The sequence below is a fragment of the Hemicordylus capensis genome, chromosome 5 (genome assembly GCF_027244095.1).
Source record: "Hemicordylus capensis ecotype Gifberg chromosome 5, rHemCap1.1.pri, whole genome shotgun sequence".
Lineage (NCBI taxonomy): Eukaryota > Metazoa > Chordata > Lepidosauria > Squamata > Cordylidae > Hemicordylus > Hemicordylus capensis.
The window spans coordinates 258786146-258808235 of record NC_069661.1 but is presented as its reverse complement, the minus strand read 5'-3'; the positions used below and the strand labels follow the sequence as shown (position 1 = coordinate 258808235).

The window sequence follows — 22090 nt, the reverse complement described above, 5'->3', positions numbered from 1 at the left end:
GGTGGGGTCCACCCAGACCAGGTGTCAGCCCCCAGCCCAGTCCCACAGAGACACCCCCCCCCCAGTGGGCCAGCCTCCGCCCTGGGCATTCTCGGAGTGCCCTTTTGCCAAGTCAGGAAGGCTCCACAGAGATGAACCAAAACAGCACTCCTCCTCGAGACAATGGCCAGCATTTCAAGGGGGCCAACGGAGCAGCCTGCCACCTGAGAGACACAACCCCAGCCTCCTCTGCTCCTGGTTCCAGGGCTTTGCCTTCTGTTTCGGGCTCTGCAATCCCAGCTCAAGCCTGTGTGAGAGTGGGGACAGCTGCCCACAACACTTGGCACAGTGGCCAGACGACACGGAAGCAAAATGCTGTGTCCGAGAGTTCCCCCCTCCATGGCCAGCAGCAGCCTCGGGGGACAATTTGGACAAAGGGCACAGAGCCAGGGGAAAGGGTTGGACCCTTTCCCCCCGTGTTGTGGCCCCAACCCAAATCATTGCTTCTGCAACTACACTGGACATCCTTCCTTTGGCACATACTTAATTACCCCTAACATAATCAGCCCATTTGCTACAACCAAACTGACTGCAGCCAGGGCTGAGCAGAAAGTGCATTTTATGTACATTTCCAGCCATGCAAGGTGGCTGTCCCCATTTGTGCTGCTTTCTAGGGGTGGGGCACAAAAGGGTAGCTCCTCCCTGCCCCACTCTGCTGGCATATATCCAGGCACTGACACTCCAGAGACGGGGCCCTTCCTTGCCCTGACTGGCTAACCCTAACCCTAACCCTAACCGGCTCTGGCATCCCATTTTAGCCGACCTCCCAGGAGGCTTAGGAGATCAGCCAGCATTCTGGGGGGCGGGGGTGGGGTATCCCCCACCCCATCAACTTCACAAGGCTTGGACCAATATGAACCAAATCGGGTACAGTTGGAGGGACACCTCAACAGCCTAGTTTGTGATGATGTCATCCACCCCGATTCAAGTTGGCAGATGCATAAACTTTTGGGGCACAAGTGGGTTAACTTGTGAACCACCTAACCGATTTGAGCCAAATTTGCTACAGCTGTTTGGAGACACAGGGATGGCTCAAGGGCATCGTTTGTAATGATGCCATCCACCCCACCCAAGATGGCGGACACATGAATGTTCGAGGCGCAAGTGGGCTAACTTGTGAACTGCCTACCTGATTTGGACCAAATTTAGTCCAGTTGTAGGGAAAGGGAAAGGAAAGTAGGCAGACGGGTTCTTACTAGAACTTAGTTTTCAGACAGCCCTTCTTCCTAGTATCAGTAATGCTGCCACTTAGCCAAAGCTATGTAGGAGAGTCACCGAAGGCAACTGCATTCGCTTTGTTGGATGTGATGTCACCATCCAGCCAAATCCACAGGACAGCATCACTGTGCTCGGAAGGAGACGGGTTGCTTTGAAACCAAAGGGACACATGCCTCTTACAAAGCTCTTGGGATCCTGAAAACCCCGTTCTCCATCTGTGTGGTGATTCCCAACCACACCGCTCGGTCCTGCTGCCACAGCCCACTGGCCGTGCGCTTGATGCTCCTGTGCCAGGAGAGCTGCTTAGTCCTGGGACTCTTGGCCAGATCACCACACCTCCCAATTTCCTAGCTGCAAAAGAAGAGGTGTGATGATGGGAGGAGAGCTGGCCTTGTGGCAGCAAGCATGAATTGTCCCCTTTGCTAAGCAGGGTTCACCCTGGTGTGCATTTGGATGGGAGACTACATGTGTGAGCACTGTAAGCTATTCCCGCTATGGCATGGGGCTGTTCTGGGAAGAGCACCTGCATGTTTGCATGCAGAAGGTTCCAAATTCCCTCCCTGGCATCTCTAGATAAGGCTAGAGATGGTGGGAACCTTGGAGAAGCCACTGCCAGTCTGTGTAGGTGATACTGAACTAGATGGACCAGTGGTCTGAAGAAAAATTTTTAAATGACATTTCCTAAGAGGCCAGAATCCTTCCTGCTGGGAATAACTCAAGGAGAGTTCTCCAGAAGAAACTTAACATTCTTTATGTATGCAACCACGGCGGCTAGAATAATATATGCACAGAAATGGAAAGACAATAAAATGCCCTCAAAAGAAGACTGGTTGATAAAAATTTTGGAATACGCCGAGATGGCAAAACTTACAGCACTTATAAGGGATGAAAACTTGGAATGTTTCAAAGAAGATTGGGAACCATTCTTACTTTACTTAAAGAAATATTATTCTAACATGGACCTTTCAGCAGGGTTTGAAATTTAGTAATTAGAGCAGGTTGGGGTATGGTAAAATCGAGTTGCAATGTGGAGTATATATGTTTTGAATTACTACAGCAATGGTTTATATGTATAGCTAACATGAACCGCGCAGACTGGTAAGCAGGAAGTCAATATTTACTTAATTGTTAAGATACTGTAAAAACCAATAAAATTTTAAAATGCGAAAAAAGATGGACCAGTGGTCTGACTCCGTAGAAGGCAGCTTCCTGTGAGACCAAACCGGATTCTGACCACTGGGCGCCCTGACACCTACCCTTCTGTTGCTGAGCCTATGCCAGAGACTGCTCAGATAACTCCAGGCTGCCCTCCGTAGCTCTGAGGGCCAGGAAGACACTTGAAGAGAGAGAGGGAAAGGAAGGCAGAGAGGTTCCCCAGGCACCAGATTCGAGGCTGCTCAGGGACCCAGAGCCGTGCAGCATTCATAGAGCCAGCAGGCTCCCAAACATCTCGGCGCGTCCTGAGGGAGGGCAAGTTGCTTCCTAATTTTGCTGGGGTTCAACTAGCACGGGGGCACCCAGCCAACGAGAGGCAGCAGCAGCAGGAGTAGTGAGGCCGAGGCTGCAATTCATTCTGAAAAATGATGGGAGTCAAGAAGTTTCGAGCTAACATGACCACTTCAACTTGGGCAAAGTGGATTCCAAGGCGAAAGCTGAGACATGTGGGTGTGATCTTTGCCCAAGGCGCTTACTGGTTCCTGCTTGCAGTGGGGATGTCATGTATTCACAGGATGTCTGACATGATTCAATTGCGTGACTTCCTCTCTTGACAAGAGTGCTAGCAGCAGCCTGTCAGAAAAGGCCCACAGGGTCTCTCAAGTGCATATGGTCTTCTGATTCCAGCTGAGGATACTGGTTGCTAAAGAGAAACGAAGCTCTTGATGAAAAGAAGTCAAAAGCTGTTCGCAGGTTGGGCTGCAGCCAGAGGAATATTTGTGGAGACATCAGATGATGCAGGGAGGAGAGCTGGTCTTGTGGCAGTAAGCATGAATTGTCCCCTTTGCTAAGCAGGGTCCACCCTGGTTTGAATTTGAATGGGAGACCACATGTGTAAGAGCTGTAAGGGAATAATTTGTTATGGGGAGGCTAACAAAGCAATTAATTAATTAATTAATCTTCCCCTTGGGGGATGGGGCCACTCTGGGAAGATCATCTGCTTGCTTGCATGTAGAAGGTTCCAAATTCCCTCCCTGGCAGCATCCCTAAGATAAAGCTGAGAGAGACACTCCTGCCTGGAACCTTGGAGAAGCCGCTGCCAGTCCATGCAGGCAATGCTGAGCTAGCTGGACCAAGGGTCTGACTCAGTACATGGCAGCTTCCTCTGTTCCTATGATGCCAGATGAGCCCCATATTCTCATTCAGCCAGGGGGACTTGTGGGCCCTTCCACCACATCAAGTTAACATGCAGAAATGCTGGTTAAGAGGAAGGAGCCCCCAGACTCCCTACTTATCTTGTGTTTGACCTGACGGTGTCCTGTGTGCTCGTGTGTGCCGCCTGCATCTGTCACCTGGCAGCTTGTGTGTGCCCTCCCTGCCAGGGAATGAGCTGCTGCCCAAAGTGGAAGAGCATGGCCTTGCCTTCCTCTGCCCAGAATCGCTGTGCTTAAAGGCTGCCAAGCGTCGACTGTGCCCTTGGGAGTCTCTGGCTGGGGTTCCTTCATAGGGCTGTGACAGCCTGCTGCAGCAGGGGTTCAGCCCATGGGAGCAGGCCATTTCTTGCCAGCCCTGCTCCCTGCGAGTGACGACAGAAAGGTCTGGCATGACGAGGTTTGACCTGAAACACCTGGAAGTGTATGACGCCCATAGCTCACCTAGATGGGCATCCCTTCCCTCTTGCCTGGTGGAGGGAACAAGTTCTTCAGTCCCACGGCAGAGTCGCCACAGAGGACAGGAGGAACAACTCCAGCAAGAGTCCAGCAGGCTGACTGCCTACAGACAGAGACAGGTGGGACAGCAAACCGGCTGCAGATCGCCCTCACCCCTCCTTGGCCAGACACACAACCTTCCTCAGAGCATCCAGCTCAGATGCAACTGGTTCCTCCGGGGTTCAGCAGAAGCCAGCGATACAGATTGGCTGGCCCTGGAGACAAGGGGGGCCATTCCGCCCCCACCTGGAGCAGTGTTCCCGGTTTTAAGACAATCAACCGACTCGTCTCTTCCCCTGAATTCCAAGCCCCTGGACTCTGTGATGAAGGAAGAGGGGTCCTCCTCTGGCCACATGCAACAGTGCCCTTCCCTCACCACAAGAGATGGAATTAGGAAGCAGAGCTCTTATATCGGAGATTGCCCTTTCCAGTCGGACTGCAGCCCCTTTCTTCAGCTTAGAGGTCGGCTACTGTGCTTGTGAACAAAAGGCGCGAATCTGACCAGAGCCCCATTCTCCCCCCCCCCCGTCTGCTTTAAGACACATTTGCAGCAGGTAAGAAAGGGAGCCTCTTTCCGGTCCCTTCCACACTTGGGGGCCCCTGGCTACCCGTTGGCATCCTCCTGGGAGGCATTAGGATTAAAGAGGGAAACTCCGCTTTCTGCCTTTGTTCCTCTGCTGGAATAATCGGCATTAATTATTGGGGCATCTCCGGCCATTCCCACACACATGCATGGAAAGCAACTTCTAAATCTAGACTGGGAGATCCAGTTAGTTATTGGATCCATCTATCTTCCTGCAGCTCAGGTGTTTGAGAAGCCCATTTTCCTGAGGAGCACTCCCCCCCCACCTGCTTTCAATACTTGAGTATGAACTAAAGGGAGTCTTTTAACCCTTTCAGATCCCTCCCTAGTACAGAGAGGGAGTTCCTCCCTCCCAGCAAGGAAGGACTCACTGAAAGCTTCGTGTCTCCACTGGCCTACTGGGATCCAGCGTCCTTTGTTTCTGTCTGAAGATGAAGAGCAGCAGCCTCGCTTCTAAGGCTTTGTACTCTTTGACAGAAGAAAGACTAGGCAAGAGAGCAAGTCATTGAGACGCACTGCCCTGATCCCCGCACCTCTGCGCTGCAGGCACACAGCACTGCTTGTCTGGGAGTTTGTTTCGTGCTGCCAACAGGAAAATTTGGTCATCTGGGGGGTGGGTAGGTTTACCAAGCCTCCCCCCCACACCCCGTCCCACTCATGAGAACTAGCTCTTTCTTGGGCCCTGCTTTAGTTACATGCTACTTAAAGAGTTTGTTCTTTGCAACTGGGATTGAGAGGCATCATGCCTCTGAGGCTGGAGGTGGCCCACAGCCATCAGACTAGTAGCCATTGATAGACTTGTCCACCATGAATCTGTCTAAACCCCTTTTCAAGCCATCCAGCTGGTGGCCATCACCCACATCCCGTGGCAAATAATTCCATAGATTAATTGTATGCTGTGTGAAAAAATACTTCCTCTTGTCGGTCCTAAATGTCCCAACCTTCAGTTTCATGGGGTGACTCCTGGTTCTAGTGTTGTGAGAGAGGGAAAAAATTTCTCTCTGTCTACCCTCTCCACTCCATGCATCATTTTATACACCTCAATCATGTCTCCCCCTAGTCACCTCTTTTCCAAGGCAAAGAGCCCCGGATGCTGTATCCAAGCCTCATAAGGGAAGTGCTCCAGGCCCCTGATCATCTGGGTTGCCCTCTTCTGCACCTTTTCCAGTTCTACAACATCCTCTTAAGATGCAGTGACCAAAGCTGTACGCAGTACTCCAGATGTGGTTGCACCATTGATTGATTTATGGCATTATAGTTGTGTGGACGCAGGCCAAGGTGGTTTGTGGCCCAAGACAAGTCTGAGATTCCCACCTTGGTGTGGGCTCACACAATCCTGTGAACGTTGGTAGCCCATGTTCAACCTAGATTCAAATGATTGTGTGAACCAGGTCAGTGATTGTATTAAAGGTCCAGATCATGGCTGGAGGGGTTTGGGACCTCTGTGTGCCTTCAGCATCCAAGTGGCGGTGCAGAGCAGCCCATCCTCAGCTACACTGCAACCTCCACAGCGCTCCTCAATAAAGGTGATATGGGAAGGACTTCGCCTTGCAAAACCGGATAATCAAGTACTTCTGAGCATGTGTGAGATGTCTTCCCCGCGCCATTTGAGTTAGCAAGCCCAGCCTCTGGATCCCCTGCCTTTCAGAGGCGGGCAGGCACTGCCTCTCATGCTCCTCAGTAACCATCAGTCTAATTTGGGAGCCTCCTGCCATCTACAGACACATCTCCCTCCCCGCTGCTTCCTGCCAAGCTCCCAGCCCCAGGCATGTCTGACAACCCACCTCCCACACTCTCCTCACACACTGTGGCTGTGAAAATGTGTCCTTTCACCAATTTTCAGTTTCCTCTGGTGTCCCCCAGCGGGCCCCGGGCAGCAGGGCCAGCAGACACCCGACTGCCTCTGCTTCCCTGGGCAGCTCGGGCACTTGGCACCACAGCCTGCCCTCCCCGCCAGCAGTTTCCTCAACAGCGCCTCCAAAACCGCCTCCCAGTCCATTGGCTTGGCAGCTCAGGGGCCATCCAGCAGGGTCGCCTTTCTTGCAGGTCCTGTAGCCACCTGCGCTTGGGGTGGCTAGAACATGGGGGGAAGGCTTTCCTGCAGTTGGGCCTAGGCTGCGGAACTCCCTAACTGATGGCACGCCAGCATCCTCCCGAGAGCTCTCTCTTCCTGCAGGCATTTGGCCTTCGAGATGCATGGTCTGAATGAAGGAAGACTGCTGCTGCTAAGGGCCTCTGTGCCCGCCTGTGGCTGCTCTGCTTTTATTCCAAGTATTGTTTTCAGCCAGACTGTTTTTGTAAGTTGCCACAGGGGCAGAAAGATGGATCTAAATGTTGTAAATAAAGGCAAGGGGACAGCTGGATCCGCCCCCTTTGGGTGGACCTTTTCCCTGTCTCACCCAGGCCCAACTTAAGGCTACTCACTCTGCTGCGCCTGGGATCACCCAAGAGTCTCTGCAAAGTGAAGGGGGGGGGCAAATAATCACAGCTCCATGCATGTGGGTGGGAGGGTGGGATGAGTGACACATGGCACTCCAATGGAGCTTCTTCCCACTCTGGAAAAGCAGCTTCAAGAGGCTGCAGTTTGGGGTAGAGGTGGGGAGGGTGCTTAACTCTTTCCCTGCTCGAAATCTTTCCCCAGCTGCTTTCCCCCTGCAGGGCACACACACTCCATGCCTGGGGCCCTGTGGAGGGAAGGCAGCTGGGATTGGAAAAGGCGCTGGCAGTGGGTCAAGCCCACCCCTTTCCCTGCAGCTGCAATTCCACTCAATAATGACAGGCTCCTAGAGTGACTGGAACATGGGTACAGAACATAGGAAGCTGCCATCTCCTGAGTCGGACCCTTGGTCTATCTAGCTCAGTATTGTCAACCCAGACTGGCAGCAGCTTCTCCAAGGCTGCAGGCAGGAATCTCTCTCAGCCCTATCTTGGAGATGCTGCCAGGGAGGGGACTCAGAACCTAGATGCTCTTCCCAGACTGGTTCCATCCCCTGAGGGGAATATCTTACACTTCCAGTATCCCATTCATTTGTAACCAGGGCAGACCCTGCTTAGCTAAGGGAACAAGTCATGCTGGCTACCACAAGACCAGCTCTCCTCTCTGAGCTTGCCCTGCAGGCACAGTAAGTGGCCTTTTGGGGTAGTCCATATGGAGTTAGTGTGGGCAGCCACAAACACATGCCGGTCTCTGGTGAGAGACTTGCTAGGCATGTAGTCCACCACCCAGATTGTGGCAGGAAGCCTGGCAGCTTCGAAAACAAAACCATGCAAGTGTTAGGTCAGGAGATTTGCAGACCTCTTTTGAGCAAGAGGCCGATTCTAAGAATCCCCCCAGCCAAGACACAGATGACCCTAATGCCGTCTGGCACACCCACCACTTCCTGCAGGGAAACTGGCTGCAGAAAACACCCGTCTGCCAGTCGTCCTTCGGCTCCATCTTGGCATCCTTTCCCTCCCATGCTGGTTCCAGTCCCAGGGCTTCGTGAAGATCACTTGGTGGCTGGATCTCCTCCTGTTCCTGGAAGGCCCTCCTTGGCTCAGGAGGCTTCCTCCTTCCAGACCATCCTGCCCGAGAAGACTTTTCATAAAAGCAACAGGGTCTTTGCTGCCACCCATGATCCATGCCTGCTTGTGGAGCAGCCTCCCTGATTAGGCTTGTCGCTCCTCTGGCCTCGAGCCTTTCTGGAGGGGGCATAAAACTTCTCTCTTCTACAAGGCTGAGGGCTACTGAGTGGATCTCGGAGCGCAGTTACTGCTGTTCATGATGTTGGATTGATGACTGTTCTGCGGAGAGTCAACTCAAGCTTTGGAGCTGCAGGCCAACAAAATCAATACACCCTAGCTGTTCTCTGAGCTCTGCCATGGGGCAGCGGCGGGGGGGGGGCATACCCCACATCAGCTGTTATGGGTGCTACATGCATGCATGTCAAGATGGGCAGGGCCATCGGGCTCAAGTTCCTGGCCCACAGGTGGTTTCTGCACACTCAGACTGCTGCGTGCTTGTGAAGTGGCCCCAGAGCCCTACACGACAGCCACTGGAAACTGCCTGCAGGTTGCTGCGCTGTATGTGGGCCACCCCGGATCTCTTGCAATCAGGCTCCTTTTAAGACCTGAAGTCCAGGTCAGAATGCTCATTGGAGGGCCCACCCCCACCCCCATTGCATCCTGTAGCACTGTCATTTTCATAGTTGGAAAAAATCCTGGATAACCTACTTGAAAACCATCAGCACAATAATATTAATGTTTATGTTTATATTTCAAAACCGAAATCTATTTCATTCACTTGCACAGTATTTTTAGAATATTGTTTTAAAAATTTTAAATTGTGTTTTACATTTCTTGCTTTTAAATTTTTGTTTTGTTTTGCTTTTGTTTTTAATTAATGTTTTACTTTTTAATCTTGTTGTAAACCGCCCAGAGACGTAAGTTTTGGGCAGTGTAAAAATATGATAAAAATAAATAAATAATCCCCTCTTTGTCCTGTCTAAAAATTATTAACAATTCATCAGCTGACATCCAGACTAAGTTACTCAACAGTATTACTCAGGAGTTACGCTAAAGGACGACTTCTATTGAGGAATTTAGTCAGGATGTCAGATATGAAATACAAAGTTTATGCCTAGATTCAGGTTACTGCAGAAGTTACGTCTTCCGCTTCTTATTATTTGTGGCAGCAAATTCAGAGATGAAACCATGGAAGGACGTTTCTCTCAGAAGATCCCATGCTATGGAGAGAGCAGATAATGAAGACAGGCTTGATCTTCAGTGAAGGATCTGCTGAACCGACCTGATCTTCAGTGAAGGATCATTTGGGAGGAAGTTCCTTCCCCTTCACCATTTGAAATGGGCAGAGTTTGTTAAAAGCGGAAAGCCATTTTGACCCCTTTGGAAATGCTTCTTCTGTTGAGTCCTTACTGCAAGTTGCTTTCAAATATTGGCTCACTTGCTGCCGTGGGACACAAGAGGCATTTTGCACACTGTGAGCGTGGCTGCATCTTCCAGAGGCAAACGGTGCTGGAGCACACTTGCGCTAATGCCAACGTTGTGTGAGGGAGATTGCAAGGCCATTATTTCCAATGGCTGTGTGACTGTGCAGCTCCCTTGTGAAACTTCAGCCTTGGCACAAGTGGACTCCAGTGCAGTTGGCATTTGGAAGAAGCAGCAGCGCCCGCGGTGCACACAATGTCTGCAAAATGCTGTATGTGAGCTAGCATGCACAGCGTGGCTCAGCACCTCCACCTGCATTAGCTAAGGAGTGAACGAAACGTTCTAGTGCAAAGGAGAAAAGGAATCTGAAGACCTTGAGTGTAAGCTCTGACTGCAGCTTCTGCATTCCTTGCCAGAGTAGCCTGACTTTGAGAAATCTCTGGTGTGAAGTCAACAAAATGTGAAGAGTACTTGGCCTCGTTCATCTCCTGACTTATTCAATAGGAAATCCATTCCTCGGTAGTTCAGTCAGTTCATCACAGATCTGTCTGAAACAGGGCCCCTTCCTTTATCTCCATGCTGTCGCAGGTGTTGCCCAAGAAAAAGATCTAACAGGGCAATCAGTCCTGGTGCTCCAAGGGAATTGCCACTAAGCAGAGTTCCCAAAGTCTGGTGGTCCCATAGAATGGGAATCATCTTCTGAAGAACCTCTAAAGCAAGCATGCATTCCCAGTATCTGATTTCTTTCCATATCCGGCTGCTTAAAGGTCCATCTATTGTTCCTACTTTCTTCCTCTGCAGAAGCCAAGTCATAATACATTTCTGGTGTGGAATGTTGTTTTCATGCTCCTTGGGTTTCTTCCTTCACATTTTTCCAGATTGAGAAAGCTCCACAAAAACTTCCACAAAAGTGTTTTTTGTCACTACGAATGAGTGAGACTTTGCAGGCAAAACAGAAAACACTTCCTATGGCCAGAATGCAACGGCCACTTCTGACACCATGTGGCTCCCCATTTCCTAACATTTGCACAAATGGGGAGGGTGGCAAAGAGGGAGAAACGTGGGAGAAACTCATGCTGGAGCTTCAGATTTCCCATCATAGTTCTGAAAATATCCAGAGCCTCTCTTGATGCTGGGTCACAGGGATGAAATGTTAGACTTAGAGGCGATTCTCACAATCGCCCCAAAGTGGGCTAAGGGAGCCTAGCCCGCTTTGGGGCGATCGTGTGCTGCAAGGGGGGGCCGCACGTCTCCCAGCAGCCAGCCAGCCAGCCTCCATAAGTACCCCTCCCCTTAGACGAAGTTAACAGAGCAAGTGCTCCGTTAACCTCATAGTTTTGCACGTGTGTTGCCGCAGCACCCGGCGACACACAAGTAGTCCCCCAACCGGGAGGCTCTCCAGGATGCCCCGCGCGCACGCGTGGGGCATCCTCTAACTTCCAAGGGCCGCGCAGCCCCCAATCCCCGCAGCCCCCGCCAGCTCTGTGACGGAGCCGGCAGTCATGTGGGTGGCCGGTCCAGTTGCCCAGGGCTGCCTCTTGGTCGTCTGCAGGGAGAGCGGGCTAAACCCACTCTCCCTGCAAACCCCCTTGCAGCGCTTCACACTAATCGTATGAAGAGCCTCTTATTGTCAGCCTCTTTCCTCTTGGATTTGAAAGGAGACGAGAATTTTCTCCTGAGCCTAATGGCACGCTGTCTGAGACAGGGATGATAAAACAAATAAAAATAAAAACCCAAGAAAGGACCCTGCAGGGTAAAGGGTGCTTTTTGCGGCTTCTTCTTGACATCTCTCTGTCTTTCTTTTGGCAGTTCCATTTTCAGAATGCTGTGAAGACCTTGGCCTGGTTCAAAGAATTGTTGGAATAGAGGTTTAATGTGGGTTACTGACATTAGCATGATGGTGTGAACTCACACCAAGTTTGTTTGTTTGGTTTGTGGCCCAAGGTGAATGCGAGATTTCCACCTCAGCCTAGGTTCACACCGTCATGTCAGTAACCCACCACATTAAACCTAGATGATAAACCTAGATAGAGGAGAGGTCTATCAATGGCTACTAGTCGGAGGGCTATAGGCCACCTCCAGCCTCAAAGGCAGTTGAGTACCAGTTGCAGGGGAGTAATAGGAGGAAGGGCCTGCCCTGCCTGTAGGCTTCCAACAGCATCTGGTGGGCCACTGTGTAAAACAGGATGCTGGACTAGATGGGCCTCCTTGAGGGGCCAGATCCAGCAGGGCTGTTCTTAGGTTCTAGATCTGAACGACTCGGTGAACCAGGCCATTGAGGAGTCTTATGTCTGCTGGGGGCTCAAGGGTTCAGATCAGTGTTTTGGGGATCCGTTAGGCTCCTGTCTTGCTCCAGTGGCTGACAGGTGGAGTTTTATTGCAGACATGTTATGTAGCAAGGAAGCCCTGACGTGTTCAAGAGGCCTGCTTGATTCTTGCCTGGGCTCCTACTACCCAACACAACATGGAGACACTGTGCAGCCTGCCAAGTTGGGGGAAGGTGGTGCCCCAAGACAGGGCGCACCAGTGCAGAACTAATGGCGCCCCATGATCAGGCCTATTCAGAAAGGAAGAGGTGGCCCAGCATCCACCTCAGCCACTGCTTTATGTCCCAGATCCAGGCCAAATGCAGACGACTGACTGAGCAGGCCTCAGCTACTTGCCTTCAGCCACTGTAGCCTGTGCAGCGGGCCAAGCTGGCGGTTTCCCTAGGAAATTTAGTAGTTTTTAAGGGTGTTTTTTCAAGCTGCAGACAATTACCTGAGAGTAGGCTTCACTGAACACACAGTACTACTACTACTACAGAAACATGCATAAAGCTGTGCTTTCTGTGGGGTAACGTCCTGTCTAGTGGTCAGCCAGAAACGCAGAGGTGGCCCAAGGGGTGGGTGCAGTTTACTTTCGGTGGGATTTCTGAACTGGGTTGGAAGCTGGGAAAACCACGCTGATGCAGAGGCTAAACTCCCAGCAGCTGGCCAATAAGAAGCCAGGCAGGATTTTTCAAGGTGGGTGGGAGGTTGCACCAAAACCAGCAGGGCATCTTGGGGCACCTTAAAGCCCCAGAGATTTATTGAGTCAGATGCTTTCATGGACTAGAGCCCACATAATCAGGAACGCAGTCAGGCAGCAATAATGGGAGCTAGAGTTGACGGTGGGACGATACCCTCTTCTCCAACCTAGCTGCTTCTGGCAGCAAAGGTGGGCGGAGGGGAGGGGACGAAGGGCTGCTTTTGCCGCTCAGGGGTTGGAGCAACTGACTCCACTCCCAAAGCCTGAAGACCAGCTGGTGACGCACCAGCCACCAATCCCAAGTGGTGGCTCTACGGTTTCTTTACAAGAGTTAATTCAGGGCACTAGGAAGTTGACACTTCACAGTGGAGTGGGTTGGCTGATTCTTCCCATCACATTTTGGAACATTATGTGAAGGGTTTTTTGAAGAGGAAACAGCTGGCCACACTGCCTGTCAGGAGCCAGGAAAGGAGCCAGGAGAGATCCCTTGCTGCTGCTGGCCAGGATGAGGGTTCCACCGCCCCACTCCCTCTCCATGGGCGATCTTTGGCTTCCATTTGCAGGTCCAACAACATGGCCCTCCACTGGCATCAGTGGCTCTGGAAACACAATGCCGGGCAAACGCAAAGGCCTGAAATTACTCCAGGTCCAGGAGTTACATTTTCACCAGGAGGTGTTACTGCCTTGACTGAAAAGGATCTGATCATTTTAAAAACACTGACACATGCTTTGTCAGTGTTGATGCTGGGGTTCCCTCCATGAACAGAGAGGAGGGCAGTCCCTCCCTGCCCCACGAAGAAAGGGCTCGCTTGCTGGAGACGCCAGGCACAACTCTCAGATGGCAGACTGCTGCTGCTGCTTCACTGGCCCCTCTCTCAGGATGGGCATTCCCAGGAACCACCTGGCACAGAGGCACCACTGGCAGTGGCCCCAAAGCTGCCACCCAGCACCTCCGGTCCTTCTGTACACCGAAGAGCACATGCCATGCATGGGCAATGCCCTCTGCCTCCCCCCGCTCCTGCCCTTGGCACTGAGGGAAGGGAGAGCAGCCCAGGTCAGGGGGGCTGGGACGGGCCCTAGACCGGCGGTTGCACTCACCCCCTTTCCTCCTCCGCATCGAGGCTTGGAATCAAGAAACAAAGCACAAGACATCAAAGGCAGGCATGGTGCGCTTTCTGCCCCAGGGATGCTACACACCCACCCCTGCCAAGGAACGACAGAGCCTGGGGGCAGGGCCACCCCCATGCCCCAGTGAGGCAACGAGGCAAGTTTACCCCCCCGCCCCTGCATGCAATGTTCTACATGCGCCCTCAGACACCAGGAGAAGACCAAGTGAAGAAGAAGATGCTCCCCCCAACAAAGCTGCAGGAGAATCAGGCCTCGTTGGCCCTGGCCTTGCCCTCAGGGGTCTCCCCTCCTCTTCCCAAATCCCAAACTTCCTTCTGAGCAAAGCGGCTCCGGGATTTGTCCTGTGAACAGCAGGGAGCTCTGACTGGGGGCTTCCCAGCTGCAGTGTCTGTTTCCAGGGTCAAGGCTCTGCTTTGGGTGCTGCCCCCTCGCTGCAGAATAACCGTCGCCAGCCTGAGTGGAGTGGCCAGGCCTTCCCGGCAGATTCGAGACATGGCACCCCTCTTGCTGGGAGCTAACTCAATACCCACCCCCACCCCCCGCCCAGAGTGGTGTGTCAGGTGGGGAGGCGGGGAAGGAGGCACCCTCTTCTGAAGGAAGCTTCGCCAAACGACCAGTCAGGGCGGCAGGCCTAGTGGAAGGTAGAGCAAGACTTGTGGAGCGGGGCCTGCAGCTTTGCCACCCAGTTGGGCTTGTGCAGCAGCCTGCAGGGCAGCTGGGGAGTTCTCTGCCCCCTCTTCCTTCTTGGTCCTAGCACCGCTAGCTTCCAGGGCTGGGAGTCTACACATGGGACTCCCTGAGTGATGACCTGTGGGAAGGGGTCCACCACTTCCAGGAGTAGGGGACATGCAAACGTCCCCCTGGGGCCTTCTATTTCACAGCTCCAAGGCAGCCTCCCCGCGGCCCATGACCTTGAGGCTTCCCACCATTTCATAAAGATGCCTCCAGCCAGCGGTTTCTCACTCTGCCTTGACTTTTGCAGGGAACGAAACTGGTGACAATCCAAGACGAAGCCCAGCCAAGCTGAGATTCTTTGCCCCCACCCCACCTGAAGGCTAGTCACAGCTTGTCCGGCAAAGGGCCGCTCGGGCTCCCTCGGAGAAGTGGGTGCTACTCGACTCCCACACCTTCCGGGGGAAAGGGTTTGCCTGCCCAGCTCACCTCCTCTGGACTGACTGCCGAGAGCACCTAGAGCCCCACTAGGCTGGCCAACTGGTAGGAAGGGGGAACAGCTGCCCTCTCTCTGCCAGCTCACCTGCGAGGTGTGTGAAGGAGGGCCTTTCTGCTGTGGGCCAGAGGAAGCAGCAGGCCAGAGAAAGAGCACTGAAGCACATGCACCAAGGCCCTAGCGGGTGTTCGAGCATGCAGAGGAACCAATGGGAGATGTGGGGAAACATCTCCCACGAAGCACTGGGTGGTGGGGCGGGGGAGAGCAATGCAGAGGTGGCACTGGGCGGGGGGATGGAGGGAAACTGGAGAGAAATGGCTCCGAAGGCCCTCCCTGGTGTGGGGCTGGGCGTGCACAGGGGGACCCCCTGGGAATGGTGGGCCCCTCCAGAGGAACCTTCTTGGGATCCTTGGGAGGGTCCCAGAGGCCTGTGGGGAAGCTGGAGACCATACGCTAGTGGACGAGAGGCTGTGGCTCTGTGGAAGAGCCGGGGCTTTGAGTGCAGAAGGCTCCGTGTTCAACCCCTGGACGTTGGGAAGGCTCTCGGGGAGCAGCGGATGGAGAAGGCCCTTCTCTGCCCTGGGGGCCTGGAGAGCCCCTCCCTGCCAGGGACCAGCTCGCTGGGGGGCTGCTTCACCTGTCCAGAGCAGGGGAGAAAGGCTCCCAGCAGGCCTGGAGAGCTGGAAGGATGCCATGGAGGGCTCTGCAAGGGTGTGGACAATCCGGAGGGCTCTGGAATTGCGGGCCAGGCTCTTTGCTCAGGCACGTCAGCGCCACCGAAATGCCTCCCCACGCAGGGCTTCCCAGGAACATGGCACACCGGGAAGAAAATGGGGCACCCCCAGGGAGGGGGTGCCGGGAGGGCTGGAACGAGAGCGCCAGGGCAGGGGGCTGCTCCGTGCTGCACAGAGAAAGGAGGCTCGGTTGCCCTGGCAGAGATGCTGGGGGTTGGTGGGCCACCGCTGCAGCCCCCTCGGTGACCAGGGCCAAGGTGTGCGGGGAGGTGCTGCCCAGCATGCCCCATGCGTGCCCCCAGGCCCGCCCCGCGCCCAGGGCCCCGTGCCAGGACTTACCCAGCTCTTCCAGCTCAGCGGTCATGGACTTGGAGCGCAGCGTCAGGGTGGTGCTGGGGGCTCGCTTGGGCGGCGGCGGGGCTGAAAGGAAAAGGGAGGGCATTTTGCACTTCTTGTCCAGCAGCTTGCGCGGGGTGGCCAGGTGGAGGTGCCACTTCTTCTCCACCGCCTGGATCTCCTCGTATTCCCGGGAGGAGGAGTCGCACTGCTGCAGGAGCTTGTTCAGGCTGCGGGTGGAGGCAAACTTCTTCATGGTCCCACGGGGGGGGGGTGCGTGGGGGCTCAGCTCAGGAGCCCCCCAGGCATGGCCGCCCCAGGGCCTGCCCGTGCCCGGCGTGCCCGCGGCTCAGGGCAGCAGCCTCTCCCGGGGGGCTGGCCTCCTCCCCCCCGGGCAGGCCATCGGCAGGGAGGCCCGGCGGCTCCTCCGGCCCGGCGCTCAGGCGCTGGCTCTCGTCATCGGGAGGGCCCCATCCCCCGCGGCCCGGCCTGGCTCCCCGCCGACTCGGAAGCGGTGCTGGCTTAGCGGCGGCTGCTCCGGGGAGCCCGGCAGGGCGCTGCCGAGCGGCGGAGGCCCGTGGCCCGGGGGGCGGCCCCGCCAAGCCGAGGGCTGCTCCCAGGCGGCGGCGGCGGCGGCGGCGGCGGGGAGGGCTGGGCCGAGGGCCTCCCTAGCCAGCCGGGCCAGTGGCGACGCCGGAGCCCATCGACTCCATCGGCCATGGGCTCTGCGGGAGCGGAAGGCGCTCGCTCGTCACTTCGCCCGCTCAGTCGGCAACAATGCGGGCTTCCACGCTCAGGCGTTGCTATGGCGACCGCAGCTTCACGCTTCTTCTGGCGACGCCCGCATCATCAGGGACCCCAAACCGGGGCGGAGGCAGCCGGGAACACGATCCCCACACGGCCCGCACAACACCGCCGGGAAGGAAGCCAGGCGAGGGCCGAGGCCCTGCCGGGGGGGGGGGGGGGCGCGTGGGTGCCCCCCCCCCCAGCCCGGGCCTGCCCCTCGGACCTTGGCCGGGGGATGCTCCCAGCCCGAGCCGAGCCGGAGGAGCCGCCCAGCCGGGGCCAGGCTCCCCTTGTGCAGCCACAATGTCGGGGGCGCTCTCTTCTGTGCGCAGAGCGGCCTCCCGTCCCCCCCCCCCCGGCTGGCTCTCGGAGCCCTCCCTTCTTCGGGGGGCCTGGCTCCCGGCCACACTCCCGGCCAGAAAGGGTAGCGGCCGGCCGGCCGGCCCACGGAGGCTCCTTGCTCGCCTTCTCCCCCCCGCCCCCCCCAAGGCAGACCCACAGCACTAAACATAGACACCGAGTCTGCCCTCCCCCTCCGTTTCCACGGCGTGGGAGGAGGGAGCGGCCTCGCCTCCCCAGTTCCCTTCCCGCTGGCTACAGACAAGGCTTCCGTGGCAGAGGGAGGGAAAGACCGGGGGGGGGGGGGAAGGAGCCCCCGGGCCGAAAGGGAGCCGGTGCCAGTGTGGACCGCAGAAGGAGAGGGCCCAGGTGGCCTCGCTGGCAATGGGGCAGGACAGCCTCTTCGCTGCGACCACCCAGCGCCCAGCTCCTTCCCTCCTCAGGGCTGGCTTCTTGACAAAGATGGCCCTGAGCCCCCAGAGGCGATCTCCACTGCGCACATTTCTTGCAGACTGCAAGCCCCCGGACACATGGCAAACCCCCCTCCCCGCCCCCCCTTGTGTTTCAGCAGACTTATGGACATGAGATGCAACCCATCCACCCCCCCCCCCAGAGGAACCCAAGCCTGCACTCTGAAGAGAGCGTGCCACGGAAGACACCCTGAGAGCTCTGCTTGTGGGCCAGTGTTTCTGCTTCTGCTTGCACTTGAGAGAGTCCAGGAGTTCCACAGAGCAGGGGAAAGCCACACCTCCCGTTGAGGCCCCTCTGGCTGCCCGCCTGGTTCCTAGCCAGTGGCTTCTCCGGGGCTGAGAGAGCTGCTCTCTTTCCACAAGGCCCTGGGACGTCTCGTGCACAAACTTCTAGGCCCTGGGACGTCTCGTGCACAAACATCCACGCTGGGGACAGCCACGAGGGAGCGGGAGCCGGGAATAAAGCCTGCTCTGCTCTGCGGCTGCCCGTGTGCTGTGCCCCAGCTGATGTGGCAGCCCTGCGTGCCATGGTGGACCACCCCAAGCCCATGGGGGCCTCCTGGGAATTAGCAAGGGACTTCCTGATGGCTCGCCCTTCCTGCCAAGAGCATCCAGACAAAGGCCAAAGTCCAACTCCGTCCCCCAGGGGACGGGTCCTGTCCGGGAGGTGGGGGAGGTATGCCAGTCTACCAGCCGTGGGTGCCTGGATTTTGTTTGAGACTCGGGAGTCCCAAGACCCTGAGGGATGCCGCACTGCAAAACAGACCGCTCAGCTCCTGGGCTGCTCTCATCAGGGGAGGCAGCAACTCTCCAAATGGAGGACCATGAGGCCAGCACACTTTGAAAAATTAGCACCATCAGTCTTTCACTGAGAAATCCTGGTGCGGAGGAGCCTTCGCAGCCGCTCCTCTAAGCAGGCAACTAGTGTCAGCCACTTGGATGCCTCAGTGCCCGAATCAGCCCCTGAAACCCCCTCTGATCTGCCAGGGACCCCCCCTGCACCCCAAAACGAGTTATGTCATTAGCTAGTAAGAACGCAACGTAAGAGCATAGGAACAGCCCTGCTGGACCAGGCCCAAGGAAGCCCATCTCGTCCAGCCTCCTGTTTCACACAGTGGCCCACCAGATGCCGCTGGAAGCCTACAGGCAGGAGGTATGTGCATAGAAATAACTTCCAAGATCAGGACGGCCTTTTACAAGGGAGGATGGAGGGTCTTGCAAGGGGCTCAGTGCACACAAAGGGTAATTAACTGGACAATACAACCCACATCACACTCACTCCCACCTCCCTTTGCACCTGAGCTGGCTGTGCGATGCTAGGACCCCAGGCCTGAGTGTTGGAAGGGGGTTCCCAGCTGGTCTTCGGGCCTGCTCCTGTTTGCAAAGAGCTGGGTGCCTTCCAGATTACCCACTACAACAGTGTCACTACTGTCCACTAAGTGTGCTTCCATATTGCCTGTGTTGTGACACCACAGTCCCTGCACTGTCAGCAAGGGGCCGTTCACATTTCCGGAGCCTTCTTTCGGATTTTATCCTTGTGTTTCAGTCCTACAACTCTGCAAGTCCATCGCAAAAAAAAATAAAAATAGCTGCATTTTCCTTTGCAGGAGGGCAACTTTTTCAAAACAACCCTGCCAAGCTGAAGCATTTTACTGCTGAACAGCGTGGAATCTGGAGAGCTCCCTGAAGGTGGGCAAAGGAAGGATGCACCAGAATAGGAATCCAATTGCAGATGGATTCAGGTCTTCATCAACAAGCAAGCAGCACAACTAGCTGGAGGGAGATGTTCCAGTTTTATAGCTCCCTCTTCACCACTCCCCAGGGAGAAAAAGATACCCTTTCTCCTCAGCCCTAAGAGATTCTGCGGTGAGTGTGTCAGATGCAGGACTCATAACAAACACAACCAAACACAAGTAGAGCCCATATTAGGACATAATCTGTGGTGGTGGTGGCAGAAAAGATGTATTTCTCCACCACTGTTGCATCTACGTAGTGTCAGCCAGCAGAATTTTTCTGGGTGCTTAAATGACTCCTTAATGAAGGTCCTGAGGATCTGTTAAATGACCACTTTAAGGCTGCTGTGGGTAGGCTGCTGTGGCAAATTTGCTTCACGGCTAAAATCACGCACATCCTTACCAGCTTGGACACTGTTTTGGGGACAGTCAGAACGAGATGCTGCCAATGCTCTGTCTGGTCCTGTTACCATGGATATTTTTCAGACTATTTTGCCTGACGACATGGACAGGCTGCTGGGGAGCCTGAGGCTCACCATGTGAAGCTCACCACGGTGCCCCCTTGGGTGGTGAGACTGGCCAGAGGTGTACGGCAGGTGATGAGTGCCTGCTTCAAGCAAGGAGTGGTCGCCCTTGACAGAAGGCAGACTCCTTCTGAAGAAGCCCAGACACAGCCATCTACTTGGCCAGTGCCAAACCTCCCGTTCTGGGGCAACGTGTTGGAGTGTGCAGTGCTGTCTCAACTCTAGGTGGCCATGGATGGAACTGATGACTTGGACCCCTTCCAGGCTGGCTTCCAACCTGGGCTTTGGAAGGCCATCTTGGTGGTTGACGTGCTGAGACAGGGGAAGTGTCACCCCATTGAGTCTTCTGGACCTCCCAGTAGCTTTCTATACCATCACCCATGGTGTCCTTCTGGGTGGTTTCTCTGGGTTGAGCTTAGGAGACACCACAATACAGTGGATCCAATCCTACCTAAAAGAGTAGTCTCAGTAGGTGGTTTGGGGACGTCTCTTCTGCCCCTTGGCCATGGCCTGTGCAGTTCTGCAAGGCGCCACCTTGCCCCTCATGCTGTTTAAGCCATCTACCTGCGATGGCTTGTGCAGGTCATCCACGGGTTGGGCTGCGATGTCATCAAGACACTGATGACACCCAGTGTCCACCGGTCATTTAAGTCATCTGATACCAGGGAAGCCATGGACACCTTAACTGATGCAGGTGATTTTGGGCTGGATGAGGACAAAGGGACACTTAATCATAGACTGGGCGAGGTGATTGAGCAGGTGGTAGCCTCTCAGCTCCAGCCAGTTCAGGATGATGCAGATTATCTAGTCCCGTTTCAAAACAGCTTTTGGGTGGGCTATGGGGTTAAGACTGCCTTGGTCGATAAAATGGATGATCTCCAATTGGCTATCGACAGAGAGAGTGTGACTCTGCTGATCCTTTTGAATCTCTCGATGGCTTTTGATACCATTGAGTGGTATCCTTCTGGACTGCCTGAGGCAGGTGGGATTGGGTGGCACTGTTTTACACTCTCTGGTAGATCCCAGATGGTTTTGCTTGGAGACTGTTGTTCTGCAAAGCAAGTACTAAAGTGTGGAGTTCAACAAGTCTCCACACTGTCTCCAATGCTCTTTAACATCTACATGAAACCACTGGGAAGGATCATCAGGAGGTTTGATGCTGGGTGTTATCAATATTCTGATGACTCCCAGATCTACTTCTCCATGTCAATCTCATCAGGAAATGGCATATCTTCTCTAAATGCCTGCCTGGAGGTGGTAATGGGCTGGATGAGGGATAACAAACTGAAGTTGAATCCAAATAAGCCAGAGGTACTGACTGTGTGGGGTCGGGACCTGAGAGATGGTTTAGATCTGCCTGTTCTGCACAGGGTTACACTTCCCCTGAAAGATCAAGTATGTAGCTTGGCAGTGCTCCTGGACCCAAAGCTCTCCCTGGTTTCTCATGTTGAGGCAATGATCAGGAGTGCTTTTTATCAGCTTTGGCTGATATGTCAGCTACCTCCATTTCTGGAGGTAAATGACCTTAAAACAGGGGTACAAGTGCTGGTAATCTCCAGGCTTGACTACTGGAATGCACACTACATGGGGCTGCCTTTATACATAGTCCGGAAACTACAATTGGTACAGAATGTGGCAGCCAGATTGGTCTCTGGGATAACAAAGGGAACACATAACACCGTTTTTAAGGGAACTGCACTGGCTGCCGATATGTTTCCGGGTGAAATACAAAGTGTTGGTTGTTACCTTAATGGCTTGGGCCCAGGGTATTTAAGAGAGCATCTCTGTCATAATCCCTGCCACCTGTTACGATCTTCTGGAGAGGTCTGGTTACAGTTGCCGCTGGCTCATTTGGTGGCAACCTGGGCCCAGGCTTTCTCTGTGGCTGTCCTGGGGCTTTGGAATATGCTCCCCGCTGAAATAAGAGCATCTCCTTCTCTGTTTGTTTTCAGGAAGAACCTCAAGACTCACTTGTTCTCTCAGGCTTTTAATTAGAATTAATCTTAATAATGTGTTTTAATAACTGTTTTATGCAATCGTTTTTATTGTGTTTTGTGGATTGTACTCTGTGGCTTTTTATATTGTTTTAAATTTTGTACCCTGCCTAGAGATATACATATCAGGTGGTATAAAAATATGATAAATAAATAAATAAATAATCCAGACAAGTTGGAGATTAGTGAATCCAGGAATTTACCCAACCCAGGTGGTGGGATGCATCTGGTTCTGGACA

At 54.4% G+C, this 22090-nt stretch overlaps 2 protein-coding genes across 23 annotated transcripts in view; one reads left to right on the top strand and one right to left on the bottom strand.

Moving 5' to 3' along the window:
* Positions 1-22090, bottom strand: part of SHANK3 (SH3 and multiple ankyrin repeat domains 3) — a 463679-nt gene that overhangs the window by 43800 nt on the left and 397789 nt on the right. For 19 of the 21 annotated variants that reach the window (XM_053255561.1, XM_053255566.1, XM_053255564.1 and 16 more), the window contains 2 exons: positions 16009-16089; positions 13738-13761 (listed from right to left, as the gene is read on the bottom strand). In XM_053255561.1, the coding sequence (XP_053111536.1) occupies positions 13738-13761; positions 16009-16089 (105 nt within the window). The remainder of the gene's footprint in view (positions 1-13737; positions 13762-16008; positions 16090-22090) is intronic. The other 2 variants (XM_053255558.1, XM_053255559.1) reach the window with 1 other exon arrangement.
* LOC128327186 (uncharacterized) lies at positions 16998-22025 on the top strand. Of its 2 annotated transcripts, XR_008308517.1 has the most exons (3): positions 16998-18753; positions 19208-19466; positions 21810-22025. XR_008308517.1 is itself a non-coding variant. In XM_053255582.1 (2 exons), exon 2 carries the CDS (start codon positions 20479-20481, stop codon positions 21850-21852), a length of 1374 nt encoding a protein of 457 aa, XP_053111557.1. In that variant the 5' UTR covers positions 16998-18753; positions 19208-20478; the 3' UTR covers positions 21853-22025. The 2 variants fall into 2 exon arrangements, 1 of the variants encoding a protein (XP_053111557.1); XM_053255582.1 differs by having other exon boundaries at positions 19208-22025.